The 19273-nt window shown below is 33.6% G+C and overlaps 1 protein-coding gene across 7 annotated transcripts in view; it reads right to left on the bottom strand.

The window, feature by feature from the left end:
- The window catches only part of CABCOCO1 (ciliary associated calcium binding coiled-coil 1), a 112548-nt gene that overhangs the window by 71094 nt on the left and 22181 nt on the right, over nt 1-19273 (bottom strand). For 4 of the 7 annotated variants that reach the window (XM_059397478.1, XM_059397482.1, XM_059397481.1 and 1 more), the window contains 2 exons: nt 16175-16319; nt 11806-11878 (listed from right to left, as the gene is read on the bottom strand). In XM_059397478.1, coding sequence (XP_059253461.1) covers nt 11806-11878; nt 16175-16319 — 218 coding nt within the window. Of the gene's footprint in view, nt 1-1855; nt 4060-4761; nt 7584-11269; nt 11441-11805; nt 11879-16174; nt 16320-19273 lie in introns of those variants that run through there. The other 3 variants (XM_059397479.1, XM_059397480.1, XM_059397484.1) reach the window with 3 other exon arrangements.

Below are 19273 nucleotides of genomic sequence, written 5' to 3'. Positions count from 1 at the left end.
TTTAGATGTGAATTTTACTATGGTATGTTACAGGTGAGTAAAATCTAAAGTGGTGTAAAACTTATTATTTCTAGAAAATTAATTTTAAATATTGTGTCTATCTTCTTATTGTGGAATTGACTTCAGTTACTCTATGCCATACCTTTTCACTCTGTCAGTATTCTCTTATATCTCTTATTGTGTTTACCATGCTTTTGCATACCCATAATTCACCTTAGGTATTTTCTTTTGATTAATCTTCTAATTTACCAGTTTTTTCTGTAGTCATGACTAGCCTGTTGTTAAATACATCCATTTGGTTATTAATTTCAATTATTATATTTTCTAATTCCAAAATATCCATTTAGTATTTTTAATAGTTTATAATTTTCTGCTGAAATTCACTATCTTATATTTTATTTTCCAGAATATTTTTTATTTCTTAAGCATAATTATTTTACAGTATATGACTAATAACTACACCAATGGAAACACTTCTGGATCTGTTTCTATTTTTTGTGTGTCTAATAATTTTACTGAGTGGCAGACACTGGTTATAAAAAAAAAACAACTAATGATATTATCTGAAGTGTAGCACGAGTTTGTTTTACTCTACAGAAGAGGTTAATGGAACTACTGATACTCTTTAAATCTACAAAAACATGAGATCATTTGAAGTTGAAGTTCAGTTTATGACAGGGCTGATTTCTTTGAGTGTGGTCTTTTGGAGTCCCAACAACTTGTTGGATTTACTATGTTTCCCTTCCCCTCCAGTTTTTGTTCTCCTAGTACCATTTGTCCACCAAAACATTTCCAAATGCCAGGCTCACTACTTTGCCCTCCCATTTTTTAAATTAACATATAATGTATTATTTGATTCAGGGGTACAGGTCTGCAATTCATCAGTCTTTCACAATTCACAGCACTCACCATAGCACATACCCTCCCCAATGTCCATCACCCAGCCACCCCATTCCTCCCATCTCCTTCCCCTCCAGCAACCCTCAGTTTGTCTCTCTCCCCGGTCCCATATTGTTTTATTTTTCCCTCCCTTTCTCCCATGGCTCCCCACCCTTCCTCTCAAATTCCTCATATCAGAGAAATCATATAATTGTCTTTCTCTGATTGACTTATTTCACTTAACATAATACCCTCTAGTTCTATCCACGATGTTGCAAATGGCAAGATTTGGGGTTTTTTGATGGCTGCACAGTATTCCACTGTGTGTGTGTGTGTGTGTGTGTGTGTGTGTGTGTAAATGCTATTGTGGGCATTGCTGCTATAAACGTTTGATTTGGGTGCACATGCCCCTTCAGATCACTACATTTGTATCTTTTGGATAAATACCCAGTAGTGCAATTGCTGGGTCATAGGGTAGCTCTGTTTTTAACTTTTTGAGGAACCTCCATACTACTTTCCAGAGTAGCTGCACCAGCTTGCATTCCCAGCAACAGTGTAGAAGGGCTCCCTTTCTCTGCATTCCTGCCAACACCTGTCATTTCCTGACTGGTTAATTTTAGCCATTCTGACTGGTGTGAAGTGGTATCTTACTGTGGCTTTGATTTGTATTTCACTGATGCCAGCTTATGTTGAGCAATTTTCATGTGTATGTTTGGCCCCCAATTTTTTTGAACTTGTCTAGCACATATACTTTCAAACACTTAAGATTTTTTTTAATGTTTACTTCTTACAGTATTTTTTTATTGAGGTATGTTAATCACCATACAATTCATCAAGTCTTAAAAAAACAAAACAAACAAAACAAAAAAAAAACCCTGTTCAGTCTTTCTAGTTGTTATCAGAGAAAGCATGGGGCCAAATTATAATTTGTCATTATGTCTGCTATTATAGAAAATAAATCTCTTAATAGGTTAGACTCATTTCCAAGTTTGGGGTGAGGTAGAAATCTAACTTTTAAAATTAAACACACAGCCCATTATCTTGACTGGTTTTTGTTTTATTTATTTTTTTCCATTTTATTTCTTTTCAGTGTTCCAAAATTCATTATGTACTGCACCCAGTGCTCCATGCAATACATGTCCTTCATAATACCCACCCCATCTCACCACCCCCTCCTCTCCAAAACCCTCAGTTTGTTTCTCAGAGTCCACAGTCTCTCATGGTTTGTCTCCCGCTCCGATTTCCCCCATCTCACTTCTCTCCATCTCCCTATGTCCTCTGTGTTATTCCTTGTGCTCCACGACTAAGTGAAACCATATGATACTTGACTCTCTCTCCTTGACTTATTTCACTCAGCATAATCTCTTCTAGTCCCGTCCATGTTGATATAAAAGTTGGGTATTCATACTTTCTGCTGGAGGCATAATATTCCATAGTGTCTATGGACCACATCTTCCTTATCCATTTGTCCGTTGAAGGACATCTTGGTTCTTTTTACAGTTTGGCAACTGTGGCCATTGCTTCTATGAACACTGGGGTACATGTGGCCCTTTTTTCCCTTACATCTGTATCTTTCGGGTAAATACCCAGTAGTGCCATTGCAGGGTCACAGGATAGCTCTATCTTTAATTTCTTAAGAAATCTCCAAACTGTTTTCCAAAGTGGTTGTACCAACTTGCATTCCCACCAACAGTGTAAGAGGGTTCCCCTTTCTCCACATCCCCTCCAACACTTGTTTTTTACAGTCTTGTTAATTTTGGCTATTCTAACTGGTGCAATGTGGTTTTGATTTGAATCTCTCTGATTGCTGATGATGATGAACATTTTTTCATGTGCCTGTTAGCCATTTGCATGTCTTCATTGGAGAAGTGTCTGTTAATGTCTTCTGCCCATTTTTTGACAACCTTATCTGTTTTGTGTCTATTGAGTTTGTGTTCTTTATAGATCTTGGATATCAGATCTTTGTACTGTCATTTGCGAATATCTTCTCCCATTCCGTGGATTGCCTCTTTGTTTTATTGACTGTTTCCTTTGCTGTGCAGAAACTTTTGATCTTGATGAAGTCCCAAAAGTTCATTTTCACTTTTGTTTCCTTTGTATTTGGAGACATATCTTGAAAGAAGTTGCTGTGGCCAATGTTGAAGAGGTTACTACCCACGTTCTGCTCTAGAATTTTGATAGATTCCTACCTTATGTTTCGAGTTTACCTTTGTGTGTAGTTGTAAGAGAATGGTCGAGTTTCATTCTTCTACATACAGCTGTCCAATTTTCCCAGCACTATTTATTGAAGAGACTGTCTTTTTTTCCACTGTATATTTTTTCCTGCTTTGTTGAAGATTATTTGACTATAGAGTTGAGAGTCCATATCTGGGTTCTCTACTCTGTTCCATTGGTCTATGTGTCTTTTTTTGTGCCAGTACCATGCTGTCTTGGTGATCACTGCTTTGTAGTAAAGCTTGAAGTCAGACAACGTGATGCCCCCAGTTTTTTTTTTTTTCTTTTTCAACATTTCCTTAGCAATTCGGGGTCTCTTCTGGTTCCATACAAGTGTTAGGATTGTTTGTTTCAGCTCTTTGAAAAATACCAGTGGAATTTTGATCAGGATGGCATTTTAAGTATAGTTCCTCTGAACTGGTTCAGAGGAGGTCATGGGAACTAACGAAGTTTTCCTTCTATTTCTATTTTTTGATACAGCTTCAGGAGTATAGGTATTATTTCTTCTTTGAATGTTTGATAGAATTCTCCAGGAAATCCATCAGGTCCTGGGCTCTTGCTTTTTGGGAGGCTTTTGATCACTGCCTCAATCCATTTCATCTAGGTTGCTTAACTTATTGGCATATAACTGCTAATAATAATTTCCGATGATTGTTTCTATTTCTGTGGTGTTAGTCATGATCTCTTCCTTTTCATTAATAATTTTATTAATTCGAGTCCTCTCTCTTTTCTTTTGGATTAGTTTGGCCAATGGTTTATCAATCTTACTGATTCTTTCAAAAAAACAGCTTCTAGTTTCATTGATGTGTTTTACTGTATCTCTAGTTTCCTGACTGGTTTTAAATGTCACTTTTCTAAATACTTGTATATGTTACATACTAGAAATACACACATGTGTTTAATTCCAAATTTCATATTGGTGGAAATATAAACTATCGTATAATGAACTATATAATCAATCAAATACTGATGATGACGATGATGATGATGACAATGATGATGATGATGACGATGATGATGATGATGATGATGATGGAGGAGGAGGAGGAAGTGGATAGGGGAGGAAGATGAAGGGAGGAGGAGGAAGAGGAAAAGGCATTGCCATATCAGATACCAGCACAGTCTATAAAGTGATGGTAGTTAAAACAATACGGTATTCAGACAGGGATTGGCAAACAGATCAATGTGATCAATGATCAAAGATAAGACAACTTGAGCATTAATAAAAATAGTAATTAAAATAGATCACAATGCAATAAATGCATGCTATTATATCAAAGTCTATATTAGTTTCCTATTCCTGCTATAGCAAATTACCACAAACTGAGTGGCTTGAAACAGCACAGATCTATCTTACAGTTATGGATGTCAGAAGTTCTCAACTTAACATGTTGACAGGGTTGCATTCATCCTAGAGGCTCTAGAGGAGAATCTGTTTCCTTGCCTCATCCATTCCCCTAGAGGCCACCTTAATTCCTTTGCTCCTGGTTTCTTCCTCCATTTTTAAGGCTAGTAATATCATCTTTAAATTTCTCTCCCTGTCTCTGACTCTGACTCTCCTTTCTCCCTTTTTCTTTTATAAGAAATCTTATGATTACATTGAGCTCACTTAGATAATCCAGGATAATTTCCCCATCTCAAATCCTTTAATTTAGTCACAGCTGCAAAGCTCCTTTTGCCATGTAAGGCTACATATACAGAGGTTTCAGGAATTAGTATCCAAGCATCTTGAGGTGCTTGGGGAGAATCATGCAGTCTACCAGTCAATTTTGGAGGATACTAAAAATCCAACTTACTATTTTAAAAACTATTGAAGAAAGGAGAAGAACCTAGCACTTATCCTGTCTTTTCTATATGAACTGTACCTCAATTTAATCAAACAATTAAAGAGAGGAAGTTTCTATTCATGGAAGTATCCAGCTCATAAATAGAAAAAGAATGATGAAGTAGAATGTCACCAATTTTAACCCTTAATGAAATAATAGATTTAGTAATAAATGGTTGCTAACATCACCAAAAAGAAAACTAAACCTTATTTGCCTCTTAATAAAATTGAACATAGCCACCTGTAAATTCTTCTTTTTAAGCATTTGAACTTTAATTTAGTCAGTCTTCCAACATTTAACTATCCATTTACTAGAAATATGGAAGATAGAGAAATGTTAAGAATAGCACAAGAACACAATTGGTAAACTAGGCTCTGGAAAATTCTATAGGATAGAAGATGTGGACTTTTCAACAAATTATAAGGAAATAAAAAATACAAATAGTGAACCTATAAATTTAAAATGACATAAGAATCTTTTTTTCTTTTTTTTTAATTTTTATTTTTTATAAACATATATTTTTATCCCCAGGGGTACAAAAAAAATGCTAAAATGACATAAGAATCTAATTGCAATATGGGTATTTTATTTGGGTGCTACTTCAAAGAAACATACAAACAAACAAATGGATACATAAAACACAAATACAGACAAGTTATAAGATAATTTTGAACATTAACTACATATGTGATGATTTTAAAGAACTACTTTAAATTCATTATATTTTAGGATCACATATTAAAATATTTAACCATGGGGCACCTGGGTGGCTCAGTGGATTAAGCCTCTGCCCTTGGCTCAGGTCATGATCCTGGGTCCTGGAATCAAGCCCCACATGTGGCTCTCTGCTCAGCAGGGAGCCTGCTTCCCCCTCTCTCTCTCTCTGCCTGCCTCTCTACCGACTTGTGATCTCTCTATCAAATAAATAAATAAAATCTTAAAAAAAATACTTAGCCATTATGGCCACAAGGTCATAACTGTTGGAGCTAGGTAATGGATATATGAGGGTTAATATCCTATTCCTTTATTTTGTATTTGATTGAAATGTTCCACAATAAAATTTTTTTTTTTTAATTACTTGGTAAAGTACCACAATAACCATGGCACTTTTTGATTACACTGAGTTTACAGGCCAATTTGGAATGACATGATGTCTTCATCAATTGAGTGTTCTCAACTGGGAACATGTTTTACTTTCTATTTACTCAGAATCAAAACCAATTAACTTTACTAAAACTACTTATTTTTTTGTATTATCCTTGCATGTTTTTGTTATGGTTTTCATTATTATCATTGTGATCCTTTTTTATTTCTATTAGCTGTTACTAATGTATAAGAAAATACTATTTTCTTAATGATGGATTCATATCATACCATCTGCAAATAATAAAAGCTTTGTGTCTTGTTTTAACATTTTTCTTTTTCTTCTACTTTGACTTCTTTTTTGTTTTATTACATTGGCTAGGAAATAAAAAGCAATGTTGGTAATAATAATCAGATTTGTCTTTTTCCTTATGGTATTTTAATGTTGTCATTAAGATGGTTTTAGAGAGTTTCTTGTGTTGGTATATTCTCAGTTAAAAATTATATATTACTGAATAACTGAAGTTTTTTTAAAGTGAAAAATGGGTGTCTAATTTTGTCAAATACTTTACCATATCTATTGAGATGGTCACTTGATTTTTCTCCTCTTAAGCTGATAAGGTACTGAATTGCATTAATAGATATCCCACTGTTAAACCACACTTGCACATATGGAATAAATCCTATCTGAACATCCAATCTTCTACTATATTTCACTTCCTAATATTTATTTTTACTTATTTATATTTATTTTTTATTTTTTTATAAACATATAATGTATTTTTAGCCCCAGGGGTACAGGTCTGTGAATCGCCAGGTTTACACACTTCACAGCACACACCATAGCACATACCCTCCCCAATGTCCATAATCCCACCAACCTAATATTTTACTTAAGATTGTTGTATCTATTATCATACCTGAGATTGACCATAACTTTGTGTCATTCTTTTTTATTCTTGGTTATAATTTATTGTCAACCATAGAATAAGTTGAAAGCATTCTCAGATTTATACTAACTTCAAAGAATGAGTTGAAAGCTCCCTAACGCCTTCTATCCTCTATCATAATTTTTATATAAAAGGGAATTATCTACTTTAGAAATGTTGGTGAAACTAGTCTATAAAATCTTCTAATGCTGGACCCATTTTTATATTTGGATTTTTCAATGTCTTATGTAATTATCATTCTGTTAAGATTTTCTACATGCCCTCAAGTAAATATTGGTAATTCACAGTTCTAAGTATTTTTTTTCTATATTTCAACATTATACCTGATACTTTATTAAAAGTTTTCAAATCTTATTTTAAATTTCTGAGATTTCTATTAGTTCCTTTTTCAAGAATACAATAAACTTTCAAACTTTCTTGAGAATCTTAATCAGACTTAAAGTCTTCTACCATTTGCTCTGTCAACTCTGTTCCTTAGCTATTCTTGATTTATTAATAGAGTTTAATGTCTATCTATGATTTTATTTTCCTCAACTTCTTGGTGATTTTGGGCTGCCAGCTTATCTTTACATTAGATGGTCTTGGTTCACTTGCTTGGAGATGTTTGTTTGCCAAAGTTTGCTGCCAGAGACTACAGGAGAAGGAAAATAATTGTGGTAATTATATGCACCGGTACCTTATACTGAAGGTATATTCATGATTTCTCCTGGAAACTTCAGAACTGAAGTTTTGGTGTCAACGTCCAAACTAGTTTCTTTAGTTTGGGAGCAAATACTATAGAGTCCCTATCACAAGCAGCAGAGGGTAAAGGAGATGAACAGTGCAGTTGCTCTGAAAGCAGTCCCCTACATGCTTTTTTCCTTCTAAAGCTTTCTCCCATTTTCGTTTCAATGAGGGATGCTTACGGAAATGTCATTAACTCCGTAGCATCTTCTTTGCATGTATTAGCTGTGGTTTCATCTAAACATAGTTTTACATGTTATAAAATCTTTTACCCATTACATTATGGATTTTTTGATTTTTTGGCCTCATGGAATTTTGGATGGAAGAGTCATACATGTCTGCTTAGTTCACTCTTTTGATTAAGTCACTCTTCCCTTTTGCAAAGGCTCTTTCTGTTTTTTTGGGGGAGCTATTCATCCTCTGACACTCATTCAGTATGGCTGTTTGGGTCTTCCAGGAGCATGACTCCACTCCTCTGGCCACGGTGGTTAATTGAGAGTGGACACATGGCACAAGCATAGCCAATAATGTCAACAATGTGAGAAGGAATGTTCCTTTCTCCTGGAGTTGCTAAACTGGAGCTGCCTCTGACATATCTCCACCAGTTGGAGGAAAGACTGTGTGCAGTAGAGGGCAATGAGACCAAAACAAAAAGAATCAGAGAAAAGTGATGAAAAAGGTCCAAGAGAGATGAGAATTGAGATATATGCATGCATACACACATTCACATGTTCACATCGTTTGGCTACTTAGAGTTGGTTAACCTTAGTCCAGCTCATTTTCTATTTACCACTTTGTGATCAAGTAATATATCCGTTTCTTTTTTTTTTTTTTTTTAATTGTATGAACTATTTTGAGTGGGATTTCTTTCTTGGTGCTGAAAGTATACTGCCTAACTCATTCACAACTTTTAGATTTTCTCTTAGGATTTTACTTGTTCTTAGAAACTTCTATAAACCTATAAACGTTAGATGTTCCTCTTTGTCTTCTATTTGTTCCCATAGTAACATAACATTTTGGGTTCCATACTATAATTATTTAATCACCTTTCTCCTCTCATTAGACAGCCAACTCCTTGAGGACAAGAACTGTTGCTTATCATTGTGTATTCCTGGAAGTTAACAAAACCTACAGTGTAATAGTAACATATGTTGAATGAATAAATAAATAATTTTATATTTGTATCATCTCATATTAATAGATGCTGGGTGGCAGATACCTGACTAGAACCATGACTTTGGATATCTGCTATGAGATTTTGATCATCACCATTGTTAATATTTGATACTGTTCTTTGTGTGCAATTTTTAAATGTTTCATGTAGTTTTTAGGTAACAAAGGCAGAGAACATAACAGTTTCCAGGTTTCTTGCTGGGTGGGGCCTTAGGTTAAAGGAAATACATATCCCCAAAGGAGATTCTGATTCCCTTACAATTCTTGTGTCAGAGTATCTGGGTTAATTGCATTGTCAAAACTAGACTTGGAGAGCTCCTGGCTTACGGTACTAAAAGGGAGTCCTCATCTTTTTATTTATTTAGTTAGTTTCCATCCTTTTTGTTTGTTTATTTATATTTAAATTTTAGTGAACAAACAGTGAAAATTAGTTTCAGGAGTAGAAATCAGTGACTCATCCCTTTAAATAGTGAGAGAATCTCATATACTGCATCCTCTCAGGAGGCCACAACTATGGGAATTTGCTACTTCCATTCTGTCATTATCCTAGCTCAATCAGATTGTTTACTGCCTTCCAACATATATGATCTGTGAACCACCAAATGAACTACAAAACATGAACGGTATAGAACTGTATCTATTAGAAATGTTTCTAGACTATGAAGCATCTCAAGTCAAGATTATGATTTTACTGAAAATATGCTTCAATGATCTAAACATAACGTGAAACTTCTTGGAAAAGGTGAGTAGACACAGCCAGAAATGATCACTAAATTCCAAAACAAAAAGATGATTTTTTTAAACTAAAACCCAAGAAAAGTATGAATATAGTTTACTCATGTTCTTTTCATGATGGAAATTAATATTTAGTAATTATTTTTAGAGGGGATTTGCATGTTTTATTATAACCATCTATCAATAATTAAGAAAGAAACTAAATTTTTCTAGTGTTCTTTAATTTGAACACTAGCCTGAGAGTCAAACTTGAAACATTTATGCAGTTGTTGTGTCGACCTTATTTGGTCCCAGAGCACTGAAGTCAGCGTGAATAATCTAGCAGGGCAGACCTCTGTCTCTTCTATGAAAGGCCGTTAATTAAAAAACATATTTGCACCAAGAGTTATCAGACACTCTACAATGACATTAAATATTATAGTATAATATCTGCTTTGGTTAATCCTTTAAAGTACCATGAGTGGTCTAATACTTGAAGACCCAATATCCATTCACTAAAGTTTTTTTTTATATTTCTGGTCAGCTTGGAGAAAATACAAAAGACAAAGGAAAATAAAGGCACCAATCCCAGTCTACTTTCTCCATTTTATCTTTCCATAAGCATAAATGTCACCTAAATATATCCTTACAACAAAGAAGAAAGGCGTGATTGTGTAACTAACAAAGGAAAAGGGAGTTCTTTATGAAATTTTTTCTTGATGATTTTAAATATCTGCTTATGCTGCCATTAAAACCATTTTCATTTTTCCAAAGTTTTGCTGAATAGATGAGATAGGGTTTTATTCCAAACTGATCATTACTGCAATTCTGCTGCACTAATGATGTAATTCTCCAATGGAAATATTTTCATTGTAAAACTCTGTCAAGTGACACATAATTTAAGATACAGTATGAAGAGGGGCACCTGGATGGCTCAGTGGATTAAAGCCTCTGTCTTGGCTCAGGTCATGATCCCAGGACCCTGGGATCGAGCCCCCACATTGGGCTCTCTACTCAGCAGGGAGCCTGCTTCCCTTCCTCTCTCTGCCTGCCTCTCTGTCTACTTGTAATCTCTGTCTGTCAAATAAATAAATAAAATCCTTAAAAAAAAAAAAAAAGATATAGTGTGAGGAGAACACAAAGAAAACGGACCCACATGGAGGATGAATAACAGTGACTTAGGTGTTAATGATATAAGCACTTTATAAACTTCAGAAAAATAACACTCTGGCAGGAAAAAAGTTCGCACATTCCACCTGGTGCTTAATATCCAGAAAATTAAAAAGATCATGTAAATATACCATATTCACTGTTTACTTGTGACCAGGGCCTCTCCTTTGTCTGGTACTTCTGGGCAACATTACCTTCTCCAGTAGTTGACAAAAAAAGAAGCACTTTTTATGGCATCTTTAGCCTCCTTAAGATGTTTTCTTACCCGCGATTTATTTATAGCAATTATGCGTTTGTAATTAATATATAAAGCTGTTCCAAGGTATCTTTAGGTAGATAATTTTTTATAGAAATGTCATTGTATTTAATGTCACTGAATCACTTACATAGTATCAACTGAGGGGCCACTATGGTGCATTATACTTGACGCTCTGATAGAAAAACAGTGCCTCATCCTTGCCTTCAAGGAAATTACAGTTGAATTGTGTTGACTATTTTAATCCACAAAAAATAATTTTAAAAAGTGTGCATCATAGTGCATCATTATGTGCTTATTGGTGTAGTCAAAGTACCCAGTATTCAGCAGAAAGAGATAAACTAGAATAAAATAATAGAATGTGATTAAAGACATTGTCTATACCCTTCCTTTGAGATGCGATGCAATTAAGGAAGATTTGCTTCACTGAGGAAGTGGGATTTGAATTAGACCTTAAAAAAATGAGTAGATTGAAAAAAATGTGAAATTAGAAGAGATTTAGCAATTAATTTATCTCACTTCCTTACATTTTCTTTGTATGAAGACATACATAACCTATTCAATTTTGCTTTGTCAAATAATCCATAGATACATAAAGTATATGTGATTAACAATGCTTTTAATGCCCAAAGACAGCTTATTTTGTTAATCCAAAGCTCACTTTATGTAATTATTCTTTTTGCAAACTACTAGTTGGTTATATTAACACTTGAGTAATCTTGACAAGAAGTTGCTTTAAGCAGTTAAAGATCCAGATGCTGATCAGCATGCATTAAGTGATTCAGCTTAATTGGTTCCATCTAGATAAATTACTTACCTCAGTTCCTATCACAATTTCTTCCCTGGTAGAGTAGAATAGAAACTCATATAGCTTGTAGTGTTGAAATAAGCTGAAATACAAAAATAAATGTGCAACACTGATAAGCTTATATTGGGAAAGAAAACAAATATGTAAGAGTATTTATTAAAGGAAAGTTGTTCATAATGATCAAATGAAAGACATTAAACACTAATATGGAGTTAGCTACATCTTTTATTCCAAATGAATTGTCCAGAACTGGTGAGAAACTAATGATTTACTCTTCTGAGACATTGACAGTATAACACAGTACATAATATAAGATCAGTAAATTAATCTGTGATGTGTGGAGAGGTTTGGGATAAGGGAGCAATTAGACTACATTTTGACTTTTCTTGGTTGACAATCAAATAATGCACTGCCCCTAAATAACATTAAATTTCACATTATTTTTCATGTTTTGCTTCAAACCGGAGTCAATTTCCTCTGGAATGAAGGCATTGAATTCTATAATCTACTTCCATATCAATTACGTCTCATGTTCTCAAACTGTTTCAAGATTAAATTAATCTCTGATAACACCTGAAAATGATGCAACACGAACTGAAATCCATTTAGAAGGTATCTGGTTTTCTTATAGAATATTTGATCACAGGTCAAAAAGAGGAATTAATTTAAGAAAGATAATTCTTCAGTTTCTATCCAAAGATTAGGCGGTCAGTGTATAAGAACTGTGAAGAGCTAAAGGATAGGAGTCTTAAAACAAGTTTTTCTAGTAAGTTTAAAGATTTCAGTGAAGTATTATTGAGAGTTAAAAATTTACTGAAGGGCTGATTTCTAATATCCTGTTTGTGATAATATTTGGATTTTTCTAATTCTCTTCCTGCTGGTTGGGAAAATTAATAGACTCATAATACAGCAAAATGCCCAAGAACAAAAAAATTGTCTTAGTGGTTTCTCTTTCACTCTGGTGCCTTTTGCTATTTAAGAAAATTGATTTTAATATAACTGAGAAATTAACATTTGCAAAATGTAGCTACAGAGCATGTATAATAATGGCTTCTCCTGAATGCTGTAATGGATCAAAGTTTCAATTCATTTGAAATCAATGAAGAAATCCTCAGGCAGCTGGGTCTCTCTGAGTTTTATCAGCAGTTGATTTCACTACTAACACAATCCATTAAAAAGTGATGTGCATGCAGACTTCAGTCATGGGTTTTTAAATTTTTTTGGAAAAAAAAACCTCACATATTCAAATTAGTCATCAACACTCAGAAAACTAACTTAGCTTTTGACATTAGCTTGATTTGTTGGCTAGAAAATACATCAAGATTAGTGAAGTTTGATGATTCAATGAAGCAAAATAAATTCAAATTCTCCTTCCCTTACATTGCTTACCTAGAGAGAGCTTTAAGGTTAAAAATATTAGACTGGCCATAACTGATTTTGAGTAGAAAAACTGAAGCCTGTAGAGTATTTGGAAATAACCTGACTTCCTTTCAGTGAATTAGTGTAAAATTTTCCTTGCATCTCATGTTACACAAATAAGTTAATTCATAAATCTTCCTTCCTGCAATTTTATAATCTGTCAGACTTATTCTCCTCATTGCATATAAGAATTAGATTGTCTCATGCCAAAAGGAAAATTCACTTCTTGCAATGAAAATAAAATTCATGACTTGGATGCAGTGGTCAAAGATACAAGTTGGGGCAAGGCCAGGACTAGTGTAAGACAGATGGGGGGAGTAGGACACCTACTGAAGAGGCACTTTTCAGGGCTAGGATAAGTTGCCTCCATTGCCTCACTCTGGTCCCCATATTGGTTGAGGTTCTCTAACTTTATCAAGGAACTATTCAATGACTTCCTATGGGAACAAAGTGACACCTCTGCTATGGGAATACATTTCCTCTCTCTTTCTTTAGAAGGAAGACTTCCAGCTGACTCAAACCCCTTGACTATTTTGTTAAACATCTTGTCTTAGTTCTAAATCAAAGGAAGAAATAAAATGGGTCAAGACATCTGGGCTCCGTGCCAGGAAGTAGGATACCCTGTTGTGCACAGAGAGGCAGTGTTGATTTTCTTATATTGAGAAATGCCTGTGCACATTACCTTTACCTGATTCCCAATGAATGGGTAGAATACACAATGACAGAAGTATACTTGGACCACATATATCTAAATGATGTCTTATATTGACAAGCTGCAGTAGCGTTTATATTTGTATGTATTACATAAAACATATCAATATATATTACCTGAGTTGATTGGTCAGTACCTACAATAACATTAGAGAGGAATTTTGGTATTAGTTTTTTTCAAATCACAGGCACATGATGGAGTATACAATTTAGATTCTATTAACAGTATCAAATAAAATTTCAATTTTATTGCCAGTTAAGTTTCAGGTTCTATAGGTCATGTTCTAAAAAATACTCTCTCTAAGTTGATGAGAGTTTCACTGGTTGAGTAAATTTAATATCAGATTAAATTGAAACATGCTTATACTTTCAATAATTGAGTTAGCTTCATATTTACAAAACTTCTTTGTAGTCATTAAAATGAAAAATATTATATGGTTTAACTGCCATTAAATTTGTATTTGTGGACCTATGAGTCATTCTAAATAGAAATTATAGAAAATGACATTTGTCTTTATACAACTTCAGTATCGATTCTAGATATCATACTAACTGATATTTTATTTTTTTTGTAACAGATGCATTTAAATGTATAATTTCTTTAAATCACAATATGAAGATTTAATGGCATCAAAAATAGTTCTGATTTACTTTACATGACTATCTCTCAAATACTACTTTTTGTTGTTGCTTTTAGAAATGAGGCTAAAAATTTTTGGTAAATAAAGTTATCCTGGTAAGCATTTAATGGTGACTAACACCGGAATCTTTTCCTAACTTAACCATTTTCTGAAATGAAATGTCAAGAAATTCACTGATGAGTGTGTGTCCAGAGAGACAAGACGAAAGAGAAAAGAGGTGCCATCTTTCACCATCTAGAAAATATCATTAGGACATCTGCATGGGTTTAGCTGTTGTGGTTAACTATTAGTCCCAGTGTCCATTATAAACATCTGGGATTTAGAGCTCAGATGTAATAGTGTGTTCTTCAAAGAGAGATCTGGTGGTCTCAAATAGATAAAGAAGAGAAAGAAGGATGCTGTATAAATGTGCAGAGAATTCCCCTCACCCACTGATTCTGTTGGGCAGAAAGACCTCAGAAAACAGATTCTCCAGTTCTGAATTTCCACTTCCTTCCTTCCTCCCACACAAGGACCTTGCTTTACTCTAATTGATATGAAGAGTACTGTAGCTTTTAGTGAGAGACATACATTAGGAGGTATATGTTTTATGCTAAGAAATCATGTTATATCAGGTGTTATTATATAAAAAACACATTATATCATATACTATTATTAATTCATGCCAGAAACCAGTATATAAGCATTATCAAATAAAACATGTTAATATTTAAAAAGCTTCCAGACAACAGCCAGGATCTTTGCCAAGCAAATGATGAGCATGTCTAGGACATCATGCAGCATGCTTTATTTTGGAATTTTTAAAATTTAAAATTGGAAAACACTGCAGTATATAGTAATGGAGGAAAAGAGATATTTTGTAGAAGATTTTAGTTAGGCAAAAGAAAAATTTTACCAACTCTTATTTAAATATTTGTAAACTCTAAAAATGTCACTTGGGAGAGGTGCATGACTGTAATACAGACCTTGTGACATTATATAAAAGGATTTCTTATTTCACCAATGAAGAATCACTGTAATAAAAACACTTTCCCTCCATTCACCGTCATTTTCTAAGCATAAAGAAAAACTTGAATTTAATTGGTCAATACTACAAAATATTTTAGGGCACATAATAAACCTAAGGAAACTTGCACATAAATCTCTTTAATTTCTAATACAAAACATCTAAAATAAATGTTTAAATGGAAATGAATGTTATTCTAAAATGTGAAATTTTGATGCCAAGGCCAACTACTAAAATATAGTCTATTGTAATTAAGTCTGATTAATGTAAAAGAATAATTTTGTTAATAAAGTGATATTAATTAGAGATTCAGAGAAAAAAAGAAATTTTTGGATAATCTATTATAATTTCAGATGAAATTATTCTTATCAAATACAAACCTTTTTTAAGAATGGAAAGCTAGCCAAAATCTCAATGTCCTGAAATTTACTTGTTGGATTTTAACTTTCTCTCATTATTTTAATATTATCTCATTATTGGCTGGGTTAATTACAGCATAAATTCTGTAAATATCTAAAAACTGAATTCATTTTTATTTAATAGACATTTTGTAAAAGATAATGAAATGAAAAAATACATGCTACTGAAAGCAAATCCATACCTGATTTTTAAGTAATCGATGACAGCATTGGCTTGTTTTATATTAAAGACATTCGATTCCTCATTTTTCTGTGAATGTGATGGTCCTGTTTCAGCCATAACTTCTCCAAGCCATTTTATGCTGTCTTCCAAAGACATATGCAGTGCTAAAATAAGATCCAGGGAAGTCTTAAGCATTATTTTGATAGATGTTTTGGGAAAAAAATAATCCAAGATGTCATTAGTGTGCAAATATTTACTTTTTCAATATTTGTGTGGACAATGGTAATAGCAATGTTTTTTTAATGATAGGTTAATAATTACATTTTTTATAAAAGAATAGCTGATATACCCAACAATATAATGCAACACAATTGTCTAAAGACTTTGTTTCCATTTTTAAGATGCAAAGATAATTTTAAATCTACCCAAAAATTACTTTAAAATAGAAAATATGCTTTTTAATGGTCTTAGAATAAGAGTGTATATATGGAAATGAAACAAAAGTTGTTTGGATTAGCTGGTGAGGAAGACCTACATAGTAGGTTCGGTTACTGTAGACAGGAGAGCTGATCGGAACTGAAAATGTAAATGAACAGAGTCAACCAACACTTGGCTTTGACTGATTGTTAACATGTGGGAATATGGGACTGAAGACTTTCAATAGATGCCAGAAATATGTATTTTTATGTAAAACATCAAGATATTTTTTTCTTTTCCAAGCTACATACTTATAACTTATGTAAGCTGTTTCTCAAATGTATGCCTGGTGGAAGTGGTGAGAGCCAGATGACAGTGCCGAGTGACGCTGACACCACTTTGCCACCATTACCAAAAATAAACAAGTCAGTGATTGTGGTCTCTTCTCTTGCAACTAAAAACAAACAAAAAAGCAAAAGTATCTTGTATGGCATGTGTCCAGTTGAAAAAAAAAGTAGATAAATGTCAAAAACTTTAGACTTAACATTTATAGTGTCTATGATACAAATAGGAACTTCCATCTTCTTTTCCTGTTTAGTTATGCTCATTTTTACTTGTGGCAGGCAAAATACTATTACATCACACACACACACACACACTGACAAGTGACGAGTATAGACGTAAAACTGAAGAGTCTGGAGGTGGAGAACTGAAAGTCTCTAGCAAAGGCGAGTTTGGACAGCTTCCTGGGGGAGGTGTCTGCTGGGGGCTTGGAGGAAGGCTCCAGGGAACCCTGAGCTGTTCCATGTAAGCTCCTCCCTCCAGGTCAGTCCCAACCAACTCTCTATGTCTCTCAGGAAACCAGTGCAGTTAGGACTTCTCGCTAACTGAGTGAATTTTTCAGGGCAGCAAGAGGGGGTAAAGCACAGGATTTATGAGAACATAAGCTGATTGTTGGACATAGCCACTTCTGGTTACACAGCTACCCTTTCACTTTGGGATGTGTTATGACACCAGATTACTGATAAAATGATAGTAAAGCAATTAAAAATTTTAGGAAGTCACTATAATCACTACCTTGCAATTTGTTTCATCTAGATTCCTATTTGTAGGAATTAGAATGAAACAAACTATGTTAGCAATTAAAAACTGGTTTAATGAATGGCAATTTGTCCCTCTCTCATAGCCTCCCTCCAGATCATCCTTTATAGATGTCAGATACACAAATTATTGCTGGATAACTGAGCTTTCCTCTATCATTCTAAGGGGAGCTCGATTATTATTGTACACTTTTTTCCCTATGATCTTTTGAAACTTTCTTGGGATAGCTTCAGAAATGAAATATCTACTGGATAAAAGCAATTCAAAAATGAATGGATTAAAAATCTGAATCATTTTATTACTAAAATGGTATTAATTAGAGATGCAGAGAAAAAAGAAATTCTTAGATAATTGATTATAATTCCAGATGTAATTATACTTATCAAGCACAAAAATACATTTATATGACTATTTCCTTATGTTGAAATATAATTGACACTTTAAAACTGTTTTTCTATGTCTAATGTCTTTCTATAGATAATGGCTTTAAGAATTAGGAAAGTTATCATTTCATTTATCTAACTGAAATATTTGCTCTTTTAAAAACCACATTTAGTGATGTGATTAAAATGTGAAAGAGTAAACCTTTTAAATAGTATGTTCTGTTAGAAATAAAATTTATCTGCAAAAATTTACAGTAATGAAAGAGCATGCTAGTCATAATTCGTTGGAAGACTTAAGATGGTACCTACCTTATAACTGCTAACTACCCCTAACTTACTAGCTAGATGAGCTGAGTTTCATTTTCTATATCTGTAAGTGTAGAATAAGACCAATTTTCAAAATTATGGTGCTGTTGTGAGGATCAAATAACACATGCATGGCAAATAGTTGAGAAACTGAAATGCTATGTACACTAGTATATTATGTATGTATAGTGTTTTCTAGAATTAGCATCAAGTTGGCAACATTTAATATAGTAGTAGGAAGGGTGAGTTTCTCACTCATAGCGGCTGATGCTTGTGGCTTCAAGGAGTTATTTAATCTTTCTAAATCTCATTTACTTTTTAAAAAATTTTTTAAATGGAGAGAATAATAGAACTATTTCAAGGTTGTGTGTGAATTAAATGAGATGGAATTTGAAAAGCAAATGCACGGTAACTGGCGCAAGTTAATCCTACCCAAATGTTACCTATTTTTATCATTCTTATTTAGGGGGAAGCAATTCAATTTCATAGAACTAAAAAGTATCCTATGGTTATTTGCTAATATTCATGTTATATACAATGGAATAAATCTAAGCCTATGGATTTGGACAGAGGTCAAATAATCTAATACTTGACAGCTTCATTCTTGGTCAGGCTCTGGAAAAACTAAACCCAAAAATGTATACTGGTTTTTTGTTAGTTAGTTTGTTTGTTTAAAGATTTATTAGCAAGGAAATAAAGGCCTTAAACGACACACTGGACCAGATGGACATCACAGATATATTCAGAACATTTCATCCCAAAGCAACAGAATACACATTCTTCTCTAGTGCACATGGAACATTCTCCAGAATAGATCACATCCTCGGTCCTAAATCAGGACTCAACCGTTATCAAAAGATTGGGATCAATCCCTGCATATTTTCAGACCACAATGCTCTAAAGCTAGAACT

This window comes from Mustela nigripes, chromosome 4 (genome assembly GCF_022355385.1).
Source record: "Mustela nigripes isolate SB6536 chromosome 4, MUSNIG.SB6536, whole genome shotgun sequence".
Lineage (NCBI taxonomy): Eukaryota > Metazoa > Chordata > Mammalia > Carnivora > Mustelidae > Mustela > Mustela nigripes.
The sequence above is the reverse complement of the archived record's forward strand: the minus strand, read 5'-3'. Positions and strand labels throughout refer to the sequence as shown.